The sequence below is a fragment of the Lathamus discolor genome, chromosome 1, assembly GCF_037157495.1.
Source record: "Lathamus discolor isolate bLatDis1 chromosome 1, bLatDis1.hap1, whole genome shotgun sequence".
NCBI classification, from domain to species: Eukaryota; Metazoa; Chordata; class Aves; order Psittaciformes; family Psittacidae; genus Lathamus; species Lathamus discolor.
The window spans coordinates 92,181,740-92,199,844 of record NC_088884.1 but is presented as its reverse complement, the minus strand read 5'-3'; the positions used below and the strand labels follow the sequence as shown (position 1 = coordinate 92,199,844).

The 18,105-nt window shown below is 40.2% G+C and overlaps 1 protein-coding gene across 2 annotated transcripts in view; it reads right to left on the bottom strand.

Moving 5' to 3' along the window:
* UGT8 (UDP glycosyltransferase 8) overlaps positions 1 to 18,105 on the bottom strand; it is a 49,015-nt gene that overhangs the window by 20,877 nt on the left and 10,033 nt on the right. The window contains exons 1-2 of one of the 2 annotated variants that reach the window (XM_065686353.1): positions 13,449 to 13,538; positions 8,453 to 9,276 (exon numbers count right to left, since the gene is read on the bottom strand). In XM_065686353.1, coding sequence (XP_065542425.1) covers positions 8,453 to 9,274 — 822 coding nt within the window. In that variant the 5' untranslated portion in view covers positions 9,275 to 9,276; positions 13,449 to 13,538. Of the gene's footprint in view, positions 1 to 8,452; positions 9,277 to 13,448; positions 13,539 to 18,105 lie in introns of those variants that run through there. The other variant, XM_065686343.1, reaches the window with a different exon arrangement.

The window sequence follows — 18,105 nt, the reverse complement described above, 5'->3', positions numbered from 1 at the left end:
CGAATGAAGATTTGGGAAGGGCTTTACTCATGCTTACTACAAATGCGCTGATGACTAAAAAGGCCAATGTGGGATAGGCAAATCCAGTTGCAAAAAGCACAGTGAAAGGTCTCCTTGGGTGGTATAGGTGGGGTGCAATTCTTTCTACATTGTCTTCTCCTTGAGACTAATTCCACGTGAGTTCTCGAAAGGAGACAACAGCATTATGGAGCGACCAATGTCCTGAACCGCCTGCATGCAGGGTTGGGTCTGCGACTTCCAGTGCACCTTATCACCTGCCATTTCGTCCCTCGGCTGTCGCTACAGGGCTTTGCAAGTGTGGGTAAACCCTTCCGGCCTGCGCAGTGGATTTTTAGGTGAGGCACAGCGTACGCGGAACTGGCCCCACCCTTTACACCTCAGGTTTATCTGCCAGGGCCTAGCGAGATTGGACAGTGACAGCAAAGTCCTCAGGTCATAGGTTTGATTAGAGTATCCTTCTCTTAGATGGATGGCCTTACAGAGCTAAATGAGCTCCATCTGCCTGGGTCTGAAGTTACAGTTGTCCTTCTCCTAGGATGGTTGCCCAAAGGCTGGTGAGTCTATCCTGCCCATGGACACACTTTGTCTGACCCTTCAGTTGAGACCTGTCTGGCATGGCAGACCCTACTGGAGGCCACCACCAGCATAGCTCCCAACCTCACAAGGGCACGCAAGCTCTTTCCCCACAACAAGGGGGTGTTCGTGAAGGAGCCATATACTATTAAGATGCTGATAAATCTCACTGTTTTAGTAAGATCTACCATATGCAAAGTCCACACAGTTAATATAGAATCATAGGATCAACTAGGGTGGAAAAGACCTTTAAGATCAAGTCCAACCATAATATTGATATTATTACTTCATATTTTGTTGTTCATATTAACAGAGTGAGATAATTCCAAAACCAATACTTTATAGACATTAAAAAAGCATACTCAGATTATGGCATTAGACTAAATTTCTTTATATTCTTGACAGATAAAGTCATGCTAACAGTCTTAGCTGGGAAACAAACTAAAATCTGAGTTGTTTTCTGCCTGGATCCCAAGCCCTGCCCTGTCAACACATATTCATCTCCCGATGCTGTTCTTAAAAGTCCTTCTTCAATAATATTACCCACAGATTCAGCCCTGCTGAAATACAGACTTTTTCCTTTTATGTTACTCACTGATTATTTATTATATTGATACTGCATATTAGGCTTTATCAAAATGCAGTGGTGGGGAAGGTGTCTTTTAAGCTTTTTTCAATGTTTAAAATGCATTTTCTCATGCCTGAACTCTGCTGCCTCTTCCTATTTAAGATCCAACACCGACAGAATTTAACTGCATTTAAGTTTAAAGAAAAATGAAATTCAGACTCAAAAACACAGGTAAGAAACAGTACCACATGCCTTTGTCTTTTCTCCTGTATCTCAGGCCTCTCTAGAGTTGCAGGTGTAACCAATGATGCCTCTGAGAACACGGACTACCTAAAACTAGAGCTCAACCAGAAAGCTGTCATGCAAGTATTTCCCTGATCCAACACACTCCATCAAAAAATTCATTATTCACTGGACCTTTGGCAAGCACCCTGGGAAAGCAACTTTGCCTTCCAAATGAATGGAAGGTACTCAAAATAAAGAAGTTTGCCCTTCCAGAGAAGTTATTAAAATTACTGCATTGAGGAGCAAGTGCAGCAGAGGTACCCTCAAAACCAGGATTTAATAAAAATGTTGGCGATACCCAAGAGGCAATATTCCGTTAAAAATATCTAAAACCCATTCGTTTTCCTAAACATAAAGCCCTGTCATGTAATTTGCAAGCATACACAGAACAAGTTTCCAATTATTACATGTAAATGCAAATAAAGGTTTTGCCAATCTTCCCACAGTATCAATAGCTGCGTATGTAGTAGAAAAGCTGTGCAAGTAACAGTAAGGAAAAGACAGTTTTAAGTATGGAGGCTGCTTTTACTTACTCCTTCTATAGAACATTGGGTCAAATTAAATTTCAGCAAATACAGCAGAAAGGAAACTGCAAAGAAGTTGAATTTTACATTCAAACCTCAACATTACAGATACCAACATACACTCCCACCCATAAATACCCATTATAAACTAATTTAGGTGGGAAATTGTATCTTTGATTGTTACAGTACAATGCCTGTACTCTGTGGATTGTAGGAGAAATAGTAGGTAGCTCTTACCTGAAGCTTGGATTCAGTAACAGCAAGTTTCCTTCATTTCCTCTTCAGATTAAATAGCTTCTCTTTCTCCCTGGAGTTTACCTCCCCCTTTCTCTCTTAAGTATTTATTAATATATATATATATGCACACATACATATATATGCCAATGCAAGTGTATACACACAAGTAGACACAATATACATATATTTTATTCTAATATTTATATTTTATTTAATATTTATATATTTTAAACAGTCTGCCAGTCACCACCCCTTCTTTAACAAACTTAGTTGGCTTCTAAGCCTGTGTTTAAGCAAGATGATCTCACATAATTCAGTCAGACTGCCCTGATCTCTTCTGCTTCTCCACGTAGTCAGGGTGGCCAAAACTGCACTCAAACTCTAAGGGGAGGGCCACACCTACGTATGTCTCCCCTCATCTTTGTGCAAAAAGCATGAAGAAGTATCAAACACCACACTAGCACCTGCTGAGCAATTCCCTGTTTCCACCTCTTACAGGGCCTCTGTTCCTGCTAGGTCTGGATGAAGGAAGGTAACTGAGGGAAGAGATGTCATCCAGCAGGACTCTGACATGCTTGAGATGGCCAGTGCCAACCTCATGAAGTTCAACAATGTGAAGTGCAAGGTCCTGCCTCTGGGTCAGGACAATCCCAGGCACAGCTACAGGCTGGGCAGAGAAGAGATTCAGAGCAGCCCTGTGGAGAAGGACCTGGGGGTGTTGGTTGATGAGAAACCTAACATGAGCTGCTTCCGTGTGCACTCACAGCCCAGAAGCCACCTGTGTCCCGGGCTGCATCAAAAGGAGCGTGACCAGCTCAAGTTGAAGGAGGTGATCCTGCCCTGCTACTCTGCTCTTGTGAGACCCCACTTGGGAGTATTGTGTACAGTTCTGGGTGTCCTCAGCGTAAGAAGGACATGAAGTTGTTGGAGCAAGTCCAGAGCAGGCCACAAGGATTACCAGGTGCTGGAGCACCTCCCATATGAAGGCAAGATGAGAAAACTGTTCAGCCTGGAGAAGTGAAGCTGTGTGGAGACCTTATAGCAGCCTTCCAATATCTGAAGTGGGCCTACAAGGATTCTGGAGAGGCACTCTTCATCACAGACTATAGCGACAGGACAAGGGGTGATGGGTTCAAACTGAAACAGGGGAAGTCTAGGTTAGATATAAGAAGTTTTTTACTGTGAGAGTGGTGAGGCACTGGCACAGGCTGCCCAAAGAAGTGGTGAATGCTCCATCCCTGGCAGTGTTCAAGACCAGGCTGGACAGAGCCTAGGGCAACATGGTCTACTGTAGGGTGTCCCTGCCCACAGGCAGGGGTTTGGAACTAGATGATAAGGTCCTTTCCAACCTGAACCATTTTATGATTTTATGAATAAAAGATCAATTTTTGAGGGGAAGAAGCTTTATGTGGGAATAATTTAAACCAAAGTACATAATCATATGGTTCAGCACAGAACTTACACAGTACTCAATAATCTCTTTTCATCCTTAAAGAACTTTTTGCCTCCCCAGCCTATGATCACATGCACTTTAAAACAGCTCTAGAATTGCTTCACGTCACCAGAAATTTCCTGTCAGAAGTAGCTCTATAATACCTATTTCCCAGACTTCGGAAAAAAAAAATAGTAAAATGATGGCATTATGACACACACAAAAAACATACTGCTACAGCCTGCAAGAGCTTAGAGACAGCATCCTTGAATTGGACTGAAGGAGAAAAATCTGATCTAGGGAGTAAAACATCACTACATTCTTCCACTTAATTTTAAAGAATAAACAGCTATCAGCTAACATACTCCTAGTAAACACAAATGTTTGCAAGACTCAGAAAAAAAAACCCAGCTTCTTAGTGAAGATATTTCAAAGCCAACGATTTCTTACACAGATCCAGACCTATGTAGTAACAAGGTTAGGTAAGAATGCTACAGGGAGGAGAGACTAAGTTACTGTAATTACTATTTGTTGACAGCTATGGCTAAAAGGACAGCTTCTAATTCTGCAACATGAACACCCTCCTTGGAGGCATACAGTTAGTTTACTCAAGGATGAAAGAATTTTAAAAAATAAAGCTGTCATTTGCTTCTCTCTTCCTATGAATGACAAAGGGTATTCAGTCCTAAATGAATACCACCTCAAAATCAGCAAGGAAAAGTGCAGTGTTACACAGAGGTAGTTATAAAAAATCTTTACAAACTGTGCAGATGTGTAAAAGGAGCAGCCCAACTTAAACTACAGGGTATGGGGCATTTTAGTTTGTGATTAATTGGGTTTTTTTTTTAGACTGGCACAGATTAGTTCAAGTAAAACCATATCCAAAATGCAGGATCCAACTTATGTCCAAATATGTCTACATCATCAACTAGCTGATGAAAATAAGTCCTTATGAAATACTACAGTTGCATTTTGCAGCAAAGATAATTTCCAGTGCCCTCTGTCCCCTTCTCACCAGGGGCCAGGTATTTCCCAAGGCAGCTGCTCATAGTACCCGTTGGGTTTCTAACCCAATTCAAGGACATATCTTATCAGACTGATTATTGCCCAATTACTTATCAACTAAGACGCAAGATATAAATACCATAGCAGAGGGTTTCCCCATTGTTTAAGATGTATGTTACTTGAAAAAGCCAGCTTTGTTCAGCTTTGCAAGATCCCTGTGAAGAAATATAGTAAGGAAGGCAGAGGAGCCTTTTATTTCCTAATGGTCACTGCCAGTTCTCTGGGAAATATGCCAGGCAGCATCACATACGTAAATCAGTGATGACCTTAATGACTTGATATTCAGCCTGCCTCTAACTTTTGATCTTTAAGGCTAATTCTGCTCACGCTGTCCTCTATGCAATTCAAAACCTACTCTTTTTGGAGTTAACTGTACAAACCCTGGAGCCTTTCTCACAGCACCCCCCCCCCCCCCCCCCCCCCGGCAAACACATCACTTAAGCCATCCTAAAAGCCAAATGCTGCTACAGACCCTTACATCTCCTTTCAGACCAGCAAGGTTTTGGCTTGCAGGTGAAATAAAGCTTTGAGCATCCTCCAAAATAAATCTAGTTTACCTGAAGCAAAAATACTCTACCAACAGGAAGCCACATGCAGTAAGTGGGGATGACTAAAGGATTTACAAAACCCTTCCACTGCCCTGAACCAAATATTCATGTAGATGGGAACAGGGACAAAGCAAAGCAAGAGTCAGGCTTTTTTACCCATCACACGCACACTATTACATGACATGGATAGTCACCATCCTCTGCCACATGCTACCTTTAAAGCCATGGTTTTCTAACTTTTCTTCAAAGAAAGTTTAAGGAAAACAGCTTCAAACCCTGAGCAATCATAGAACAGTTACCACATCCCCTAGAATTAAGGAACAGCCATCCTGTAACAGATTAAAAGGCCTTGACCTTGGTCTCCTCTTTGATTGTTTAATTTCTTGTCTCTGCCTTTTCTTTCTAAAATGTAGCTTATTAGCAGGAAACTAAAGCTTTACAGTTATGTGTCAGAACTCTTGATTTGGTTAAACTACCTCATTTTTCACTCCTCAACTGGAAAATAACAAACTTCCTCTGCTGATGAGGCATCAGTGGCACTGCTGAAGTGCCTGGGTGGTTTGTGTTCAGCAAGTACTTTGACTTGAAAAAAAAAAAAAAACCCCACACAGATTTTTCTCCTAATACTTCTCTACCAAAAAAAGCAGACTCGGCTACTCAGAAGCAGTTTTACAGAATGTAAGAGACCTGAAGGGCTTGTACTAGTAGCTTAAATTCACCTACTAAAGTGGTTATTTCCAGCCACACGCCCTTCTTCTCTGATGATCATCTCTGGACAGAAACAACACTTGTTTACAAGACCAAGCTCCTGAAGACCCACAGTTTCCAGGCTAAAAGCTGCAAAAATAAATTAGCAAAGGCTCCTGCCTTAAAGATGCAGCACTAGCTGTCTAATTTTAATCTGCCAGAATAAAGCGACAGTTAGGAATTTTATCTAACTGTTCAGTAAAAGCAAACTGATTGCCTAACAAATTACCTACAATATATATTGTAGTAGATTATGCATAACAGTTTCAGCATGCATGAATTCCGTGATAAAAGATGAACACACTCACTTCGTGTCTCCTGCATTCAATCAAACCCCATACTTGGAACAATGCAAGAATGAACTGCCCAATAAAACTGAAGAGAAGGTAAATAATGTCTTAGTTCACAAAAAATTGCAGGTTGGGTTCCTCCCCCCACTGTAAAAAGTATTTGCCAGCATGTATTCTACCTACAGGTCTATTTCAAGGTCACTGTCAGTCTGGTTACATTAAACATTTTACTAACACTTCAACCTTAAATAGTAAGATATTTTAAGAGGTTAACATCTGTGGTTCCAGAGTAAATTTAGAAAGTACACAGAAGTATATTCTTAAAAGGCTCCAAATATACATATGTGTGTACAAATATCTATCTATACACACACATCCCTATAGCACAACACTGAAAGAAAACTGCTCCTTTTGTTTTGTCCACTCCATTTTATAAGAAGAAAGTACCTACTTTGAGGACAGGTAATTTTTTAGCCTGTCTACAGAGAGAATCATACCCAGTATCAATAGAGTGACCAAATTTATCAGGTAACAAAGACATTTTTCTTCTCACTCAACAAAATATCGTTTTGGAAAACAAAGAGCTGAAATTGAATCCAACCTACAAGGTTTTGCTAAAGAGAACAGGGTTGTATTTTGTTTAGACAGCACAAGGCTATCTTTAGCCTGTTTTCTTAGGATATCTGTGCAGCCTGACACTTTCTAAACACAATCACATTAACAGACACACAGGAAGAACATGTTACAAGCAATACTGTTATGGTCATCTCTGATGGCACCTTGGAGAACCGACAATAGTGTGTATTGGGATATAAGCCACTCGCATGTTCAGAGTGCGATGCAAGCGCCTGGTCCCACTCAGCTCAGATGCATTTCAAGTTGAGGAGAAAAGATGAGGGAATTGGCTCAGTCCTCCATATCCTGCAGCCTGAATCAGAGAATTGTCTGATGTGTGCTGAACTGGTGACAAAAGATACTGCTAAGTCAAGACTACCAACAGTGCAAAGAAGAAAAAACAATAACAACAACAACAAAAACACATAAAAAAAACCACCCACCCACAAGAACACAAAGGAAAAAAACCACAAAAACCAACAAACAAAAAACATCAACCGCCAAGAAAACACAGCCCAAACAACATAAAATCAAACCACCAAAAAAACCAACCTTCTATGACCAAATTTGAAGCCAAACCAGATAAAAAGTAGGCCTGGCAGCTCCCATACAAAAAGCAAAGGCTGAACAATGCATTTTTAGAAGCAAATTGTTGAGCACTGCAGGTCTATCTATCTATTTATCGCCCAGCCAGAAGTGTCCTTTAATAATAATCTCAAGATTTGTGTATGTGTACATCAACAGAAGTGTGACATGGTTTCTGTGAAATTTTGTTCTGCCTGTCACTCACCACTGTGCTGCTGTACAGAGACATTCTTGCATATCAGGTATCAAACATCACATGGTATACTGAAGTAATCAAACTCAATTATTAATATGCATCAAGAATTTCTGGAATCAATCCAGTCACTATCACTATTTCAGTCTGAAGTTTGGTACCTGATGCCAGTAAGTGCACAGTAAAACTCATAATCAAGTACAGAAGTGGTGTCATTTGTGCCAACTCACGTAATCTCCATTTCCTGGCCTATACAGTTTTTTCCTGCTTATGTACACCTAGTTTAAAAGACATTTTTACATTATCAAACCAAGGGAAGCAAACTCTATAAAAATACTAATAGCAACAAATTAGACAGTATAACATATCTGCAGGCTTCTTTAAGCATAAGCAGTATTCATCCGTTCTCCCTTCTTCCCATTTGAACCCACACTTGGTTAGAGGCTACAGATGTAATTTTTAAGACAGCATGCACTTGTTTTCCTCTACTGTACCATTAAGCACCTTACTTATGAGCAAAATATTTCCTGCAACCACAAAAAGATCACATGGTGATCTTTTTGATGACATCATTCATTATGATGAGTGCGTCTGATAGCTCCCTTCACCACCACCCTAAGATCCCTCCAATGACTTCAAGGGGATATTTCACCCAGCAACAGTAAGAAAAACTAGATCCCATTTGAAATTCACTGTTTAAAAACTGCCACTCATCATATGAGATTAATCAGATACCACAGAAATTACTGTAAAGCTCAGCAAACCTTACTTCTGGCAGAGGGCTGGCTGGTTTGGTTAGGATTCCTCCCACATAAACAACATTGGGTAGCGTAGGTCTTGGAAACTCCAGTGCTACATCAGTGCAAAGCATCCACAGGCTGGATCCATGAACCAAGTCATACATGGACCGTTCTGGCAGAACCCTGTATTTCTGCATTATCCTTTCATATTTTGGCAGAACCAAAAAACTGACTCCAAATCTTGAAATAAGATAAACGACAGTATTTTTAATCCTCTCAAACAGGTTCATGTGATCTGTAAGCAGCGAGTTAAATTCTGGGACGTACGACAGGGGAGCTGGAGCACCCACTTCTGCTGGATACCAGAGGCCAGTGGAAAAAACAGCATATTTAACTCCTAAAAGATGAGCTATAACAAATCCACACATCTCATTGGGATCTACCAAGAGCAGGTCAAATTTTTCCTGTTTCAGAGCATGCATGAGGTTTTGGTTGCCAACGATCATGTCACAGTTCTTGGAATAGTGGTCCAGGATGTCAAAGAGTTCGAGGGCTGTCAGTCTGCCAGAGAAGATACTCCTCATCTTGGACTGGAGAAAATCATCTGAGGTGCTGCTGTTAAAGATCCCTGGATAGCGCTGAAGTCTATAGTGATTAGATGGAGGAATCTCTCTGCCCTCAGAGAGGAGAAACACTGTCTGGTGACCTTGGTCATGCAAGGCTGAGGCCAGAGTCTTGAAAATATAAAGATGGCTTTCAAACATAATTGGCGGCACAACAACAATTTTGGCAGCCCTTGCCATCCCAACAGCGCTCCACAGGAGAACGAAAGCTGGAGCGTATGGCTTCATAGCTGAAACGAGAAATCAAAGCATTACATCAACAGAAACCAGGTCTGTTTGCTACCTGGGAATTTCAAACAAGTTATTATGTGGCTGTCCCATGAAAGCTAATCACATCTCCACATTTCAAAGTGGTCATGGGGAGCAACAGAGCCATTGTGCTTCAGAACGCAACTGGTAGTTCTCAGTTTCCAGCAAGATCTGTGTTTTCCCCTCCTCTCCCTTTCCATCTGGCATTAAAAGTAAAGAAGAGACTTCTTCCAGCACAGATACCAATATGGTACCTGCATTACAAGGCAGGAAAAGCAACTGAGACAATGAAGTTGGTACTCTCCATGGTGACACTACACGTACCGCTTCAGGATAATATATGCCATCCAACAGCTGTAAGTTTTTTAAGGCAGTTCTCAAAGTTAGATCCTGCTTCATTCAGGATATATTTAAAAGCACAAGTGCATTACTGTTGCAATTTATTAAGCAATTAAGAAAGTTGCTAAGTTCACCAATGCAAAGGCTGAAATCCTGTATTCACATACAGAGCCAAAGGATGTACTGGTGATTTTCAGTGCATAGGATATAAGATGACTCTCTTAGAAAAACAATTCAGTCTTGCTCCCCTAACTGGAACTTCTAATACATCCATTCTGATTTTGTAGTTTGGGAGTACCACACTTCACACTACTGTTAACATGGCTATGACTGTTTCTATCACAAAGTCTTGTCTGATAGTCACCCTCAGCTTTTGAGCCGTGGGTGACTCCTTCAAGCTGTAACTCTCAACTCTAAGAGTAACATTTTCCCGTTTTGTTTTCACAGAAGCCAATGGCAATAGAAAAACACAAATTCATGCAATATTTTTCTTTAGTATCAACACTTATCAGATACATGGGGTAGAAAGTCAGTCTGGCAGGAAGATGCTACTTTGAGCTTTCAATAGCTACACTTTGTGTATGAGAACAAGTGAAATAACAGGAGTTAGAACTACATACATGAACATCACAACTTCTACTGGAGCACTTTTAGAAGTATTTACTTACATCAGTACTCTAGCACGAACTCTAATCTACGCTGAAAACCTCACTGCCATCCTAAATATACATGGCTCCTGACAGTAGCAGGCTGCTGCAGAAAGGGAGGATACTTCCCCGCCCATTCCTGTGTTTTAGTGAGTAAAGCCTATAAAACACTGTATGCACCAGATGAAAGTGCATAAGAAGCATGAAGAAGGGGTGGCAAAAAGCTCCGCACTTTAACCCTCCTAGGACAGATAAGCAAGCAGAAGACGGAAACAATCTGCTCTTTTCTCATACCAAAACTATCAATGTAGAAACTCGAGTCTGTTGCACTGTCCTTTTTAAGTAAGCAAAACAGAAACAGGTAACATTGCTACTCAGTGCTTGTTATCTCCTTACAGTGTAGTCTTATAATCCTCATTCAACAGATTGGTCAGGAGTTTATTTTTTTTAATGTTATGTGGGTTACCAGCTCACGGACAGAACATCTCATATTTTTACTGTTACCACGTAATATTGAGCTTTCTGAAAGATGCCTCAGCATCTGGAAGTGGTTTGACTTGGAAACACTTATACTTGCATTTGGTGCATGCTTAAAGCTGAAACATCACCACAAGATACATTGACTATTTAAAACAAGTTTCCCATGTGGAAAGTTTCCTTAAGCCTGCTTCACACTTGCCTTCAGAAGCATTAGCCACTGCCTAGGAGACTACCAACCATCATATAGAGAACTCTACCAATTTTAAATTGATTATCACTGTCAGCAGTGTGTACAGACAAGCATATGTACACATAAAAAAATTCATTTAGGCAGATGCACCGGTTTTGGTTTTTCACTTTAACAAGACAAAGCCCACAGCATGAAGATGCACAAGAAAACCTCCCGGTACCCATGGGTAAGTAGTGAGGAACTGAAACACAGAATGTATTGAGATCTCCACACCACCGCCACATTCACAGGCTGACATAGCATTCTGGGAAGTACTCAGAGGTTTTATCGTTTCTAGGCACAAAGCTCTATTTTACAGAGATAACACTTCAAGGAAAGAGGGAGGTAATTACCTGCTGCAGATATTTGAGATATTCTCTATACTGCACCATTGCCATTGACATCAGGAGAGATATATTTGAGGGGTTTTAAGTTGCTTCAATTATGGTGTTGGAGCTTACCCTAAAGCATCTCCTCCTTGGCAAACAGTAGTAAATTCAAACTAAACAGCAATCTTATTCACTCTCCAGTGAAGTTGGAAAAAGCATTCTTACTACATGAGAAACAGCTTATCTCCCAGCATGAAGGCCTGACCTGCCATAGAGCTTAAGGTATTAAAAATTGCCTTTTTAGTTTCAGCCTTGGATTTCACTGGAGGCTTTCTTGAAAACCACAATATCCCACAGAGCTCAGCTGCCCTTCCAAGAGCTCCTGTTTGAAGGATGTGCCAGCACTGAACCCTGCTCACCATCCCACTTCATTCCCTTCCATGCAACTCGCAGGCTTCAAGCCACAGCAAAGGGCTGTGCAAGTGCAGAAGTACACAGGCTTGGCAGAACGTTCAATGTCCCAACAAGCCATGCTCAGCTGTCTTCAACAGGGCCCCAGTGGAGGGTAACACTCAAAAGAGAAGTGTGGTCTTAAAATAACTAAGTAATGGTTCATCAGTGAGATATCCAAGAAAAATGATTCATCACACCTGGAAAAAAACCCTTACTGATTACATTCCCCATGCTATAAGCATTCCCACGGTATTAAGTTACTGCTCTTGTCAACAATAGCAATATTACAAGACCATGACTGGAGGTGTAGGATTGGGAAACTCAGAAACATTAACTGTTTCTACCAGCAGCATAAATCAAAGGTACCAGGAGCCTAAGGGCTAGTCATGATCCAGCACGTTGCCAGATGCAGGCATGCTGTACTTTGGTCTCCTGACCCAACACAGGCCTGGAGCACAGCACAGGAAGATACGGTCCTCAGCCCTAAGGCATTATATTGCACAGCCGGGGTTATGCACATACCACCAAAAGCCATGGGAACTACAGCTGTACTGCCATGTAATTATGACACTACTGCTCTACTGTTTTCTATCCACTCCCTCCCAAAGCAGCAACATTTTAAGTGGGAATAGCATCGGACATTTTAGTTTTTATGAAGGTGATATCAAGCACTACCCAACATGAAAATCTGTCACTAAAGCTACAAGCAATTTACCAAACATTAGTTTTTCTCCCACTCTTAGCTATCAGCATCAAGAGATGACCCATCATGCTGCCCCAACAGTCTGTAGCTTTCATTATCTTCAGAATTGATAGAAAAAATAATCATGTCTCAAAAACATATCATTCAAATTCCCTTTTCAATGCAAGCATCTTAAACAGAGACAGGAAAACATATGTACAGGATCTGACAAGCCATAGAGATACTAAACACATAGTGCATTTAGAGAAATGCCACTTAAGTAACATTTTTACTGGAAAAATAGCGTTGGCCTTATACTGAACTTTTGGCAGAAACCTGCAGCCTCATCACTTCATCCCCTGGCCCAACAGAAGCAGGGAGCTTGGAAGGTTTGCGTTTAGCAGGAATGAGGGTGATACGTAACAGCACTTTGTAAACCAAATAATCTCAAGCATAATTCCCACTGGGAGTGGGAAAGAGGTAGGTGCTTAATGTCATCAGCAGGGTGACAACATGCAACAATGCAAGCTCAGCCTCAGGCTCCATCCCAGACACTCCTTCACTCTAAGGGTCCTCAGCAATGAGCTCCTCCAGCACATTAGATATTTCCACCAAGACAGGGACTGCTGCAGAGGCTTGCCTGTTTCAGTGGGAATTTCTGATTCAGCTTACCTCCAAAAACAATAAGCAGTGCCTAGGCAGAGGGAGCTATACAGGGGTCAGGAGAACTGAGGTGGGGCTCAGCTGTAAGTCAGATAATCACAGCCAGAGCACAGGGACTCTTCCCACTAACTTCCAGTCATACTACAGCACTGAACTCCTAGAATCACTCACCAAAATAAACTATTAACATGCAATGCAACTGCTTGCTGTTTCTGAATACCAGGAGCATGAAAAATTGTCAAGCATCCTGACAGAAAACAAGAAAGAAAACCCAAAGCCAGAAAATGGTGCATTTCTCCAAGATAGCTGACAGCATAAAACAGTTTCTTACCTCTATTTTAAGTCCTTCTACTTAGGATTTAATGGAGATTAAGACAGATTATTTTGGTGTCTGACGTGGTATACAACATCCTTTTATAAGACAAGGTGAAAAGAAAAATCCAAATTTTCCAAAGTTTATTAAAAATCCAAAACCAAAGACAACCCACCAACACCCGACAAAAATATCACCAATTTGAAAGCATTACTACTTTCAGCCAAAGCCCTATAAGGAATGGTATGGAGGGACAAAAAGTGATGCAGAGTGACTTTATATGAAGGAAACCAACCGCCAAATGTAAACAGCTCACGTACTGGAGTGCAGCGAGAAAGAGTTAAATATTAAAGAAATACCAAGAGGTTAAACATTAAACCTATTCCAACAGCTTCTCCTAAAGTTAATGACCTACATGTGGGTTTTACTCAAATGAAAGAAACTCCAAGTTTGAAAGTGCATTACAAAAAACTAAGCACACCCACAGCAAATGGCTGGAGGGATTTTTTCAGCTGACCAGGACAGTTCTAAAATCCCGATTTTATTTTTTAATTTTAAAGAAGTATTTTTCCATTCACCCAGAAAGACTAAGCAGGATCTAGAACCAGAAGTGTGACTATACAGAAACTGGTGACTTCCAGAGGAAAATATAATGCAAAGGATCCTCCCCTTATTCACAAAGCCTGATATTTGAAAACTGGGCAATGTGGGAAGAAACTGAATGAGATTAATAGAAATTATATATAAACTTAATATTTAATTATTACAATACTAATAGTACAGTAATATTTCAATCTTAAAAATAGTTTTAAAATCATTATAATTTATGTAATGGTCAGCTACAGTACTGGAACACATACTGAAGATTACATTTACTGCCAATCCTTAATAATTGGCTAATCACCCTGTAATTAAAACTTACAGGCATATTTCGGGGTTTCTTTTGTACTTCATGCCATACTTTATACCACTGGCTGCCTACCTACTATTTTTGATTCTCACAGAAATAATCATTTTCAAGCCAGTAGTACCACCATCAGTGTTTTCCTCTACTGTAGCAAGATCTAGAAGCAAAAGCTCTTATGCATCTCTGTACACAGCACATCTTAAATACAAACTGCACAAATATTTATCACTACTCAAAAAAAGTAAACAGGTCTTATGCACTTACACATACCACAACAATACAAAGAGTCCTTTTTATTCATTAGCAACACAATGCTCCTGACTTCCAAAACAGCAAATAAAGTTTCACAGAGACCAAGTCCAATGCTGCTATTAGCTTTTTTCAGATTCTTCCCTTCCTTCCAGCCTTTCTTAAGATTTGCTACTGCTGATTGAGTTAACCTGGGCAGCTTGGTCAGAAGACCACGACCTCTGCCTAGAAAGGTGCCCTTCATACTGAACAGCAGGCTGTACTGACAGCAAAAAAGCAATCTTTCTAGCTGCTGCTCACTCTCACCTTACACAAGGAGCTCAAATTACTTATTACAGTTTAACAGATGCCACTAGGCATTGAAAAGAGCAGGCTTACCAATTAGACTTCTACCTCTGCAACCCCAAGAGTGGATGCACTGAATGTTCAAACAGAAAGATAATGATGTATATCACATGAGTACAATTATTCAGAAAGCGGGAATATTTGAGATTTGTGCACATTTCAGCAAATCCTGCCTACCCGCGTTTGGGTAACATGCAGATTTATTACTTAACCTTGCTCATAGTATTAGCCTCTCTTTATTGTCAGCTCATTACACAAAACTCAGTATTTTAGAAGGGAGAAGGCAAACCCTGCTTTTAAGAGCTTCAAACTCTCCAACATTTCATGTGATCCAAATGAATTGCAATAAAAGGCAAAAAAATAGAAAATTGAGGGAGTGGGGGAGGAGGAAGGAGAAGGAAGGAGAGAGAGGAGGTGTATTTTACTATCAATGAAACTATTAATACAAGTTGCAAATCTGATGCAGTTTCCGCATAGGGAGAGTGAATCTCCACCAGTTACATACCACACTGCCCACGGCACGCTCCAGGCCAGGCTGCTGCACAGTCTCCTCTTTCTCTAAATCCAACTCCACAACAGTAATAATCCCAGCCACTCCTATCTTTGTGGGAGGCCAAAATCCAGAACTGTAAGTAGTGCAGAGTCACCTCAACAGCCAATCCCACCTTACCATGCCCAAAAGCAGCATTTACCACTGGTAAACATATATAGCACATTTATTTCTTTTAAAATAGTATGTATTGTAGCCCTAAGAGACATAGAATCATAGAACAGTTATGGTTGGAAAGGACCTTAAGATCATCTAGTTCCAACCCCCCTGCCTTGGGCAGGGTCACCTCCCACTAAACCATGCCACCCAAGGCTCTGTCCAGCCTGGCCTTGAACACTGCTAGGTGAAGAGCAGGTAAGCACATAAGCACCTGCTGGCTGTGGTTTACTACTGCTTTTAATTTAAAAAAGGAAACATTGATGAGGAGAAAGAAAAGAACACATATCTCTGATTGTTACCTGATGGGTTACCTGATTTACTGAAGCTCCAGTTCCACCCTGCATATTCAGAATCCCATTAACTTATTTTACATGCAAATCTGTTTGCTTTAGCTGTTATTAAACAGTTTTACAGATAAATCATGGTATCCAGACTTCACAGGCCTGTAAACATTTCAGTTAAACAAATACAGAACCAAGCCCTACAATGCTAGTTGCATGATAGTTTGCCCTGTAAGCAAAGTATTTTATCAAGCCTAAGATAGCAAGGAGTGACTAACAAAGAGCACTTACAGCTAAGTATAAAGCTAAAAGAGGAAGAAAATATTCCAAGACAAATAAAAGGTCCTCTAACACTAGTTACAGGGAGACTGAGTTCTTAAAAAAAACAGCTAAGATTTGGTTTCAGTGCATGCATCAGCTACATGCAAGTAGCTGATATTAAAGACAAAAATATATACGTACACACAAGCATGAATGCATTGCATTGATTCAAAACCGGGGAAGAGTGAACAGAGAAAAGAAGAGGTCTTTCTTTCTATCTGTGACATCCTCCAAGACATCTCCTGGAACAGTATAAAGCCACATCAATTTAGGGTTTTTTGCCAAGCACCAGAGTAAGGAATGCTACCCATATGAGGAAATGCACTGACCAAATTATGTGTAACAGCAAGTCTCAGAAGATGATCAAATTATGATAGACACAGGAAGATTTTAATTAGTGGCTTAACAAACAGTAAGAGCATGTTCTTCAAGCTGGAAGTACAACTTGACTCCTAAACCCTTTAATCTGGCAACTGTAAAATATGTTCTTAACTTATAGTACCACTTACTGTACTGTGCATATTCTGTAGGTAGTAAGAAATATTACCCCATAATCCTTTAGGAGCATTAAAGTTAATCAGGGCATAAGCTGACTTCAGGCAGCAAACTGCAGTTTAAGATTAAGAAGCAATTGCTACTAAACAACCCTTGTGCTGTAAAGCAGAGGAAAGCATCAGAAATGTGTGAACACACAGAGCCTTGTAGCGGCAAACCATTATATTATCTAGGAAAAGTCTGTGATAGCAGGTATTGCACAACCTTTGGATTTATCTAAGTTTTTCCTATCACATGTCTTGTTACTGATTCTGAGGTAGTGCATGCTGTGATTGTTGTGCTGCAATGTTTTAGATAAGTTGTAAGATTTGGCTTCTAATCACAGGCTCTCATTTCATTCAAATGAATAAATTAAGAAATTAGTAGAAATGATCAGTCACATGTGCTTAAGCAAGTTCTGGTTTTGCATTTATTTCATACAGTTTCTTGAACTACAACTACATCATTCTATTCAATGACTAAAAAATTTCAGTGAGTACAAGAATATCCCATCTACAGATAAAAGAGAGAGCAAGATTTACAGGCGTTGCCATGTCATCTGTGAGACTTATTGTGTCAGTTATTCAAACATCAAAAGAGTTAAGAGGGAATCAAAAGGATATGCAATTTATTAAACCCCTTCTAGTAAAAACCTCTTATGTGTGTAACAGGTTTTATCACACACTGATGGATTTTACCTAAGCCTTTGTACTTGAGAGTTGCAGAAAAATTATTTTCAAAGTCCTCACTCAAAAGGTAGCAAGGTAGAAAGAGAAGGTACTTCTCTTTCAAAGTACAGGTTTTACAGTTAGTACACGACAAGCTAGCAGACAAATCTTTAAGAGGTTACATGGGAACAGAACTCTTGTGCAAGGAATAATGTCCTATTAAGATGAATTTATAGCAAATGACCAAGTTATAACATTCTCTATGGCACTTTGCCCCTGGCTTTCTGAAAGAACAGCTTTAAATGAGTCCTCAGAAGTTTTGGATTGTTTCCCATAAGTATGAAAAGATTGATCATATCTAGAAAGATTAAAGATCTACAAAAGTTATCTGTATTAGTCTATGAATAGATTCTACAGTTATAACATTAATACATTCAACCTTTTAAACAAAGGTCACTTATAAGCCATAGCAAGGTCCACATACTTTGAGAGTATAGTAATGCAGTACTAACAGCATCAGTCAAGAAGATATTTACCTGAGAATAAGGGATGAAAGTCTAATTAAATGTTTTCATAATGTGAAGTATGTTATAACAGGGCCAAGGCACATCCCCCTTCACAGGACTTGCATTTCTAGATACTTTACGCCCTAGAACTAAGC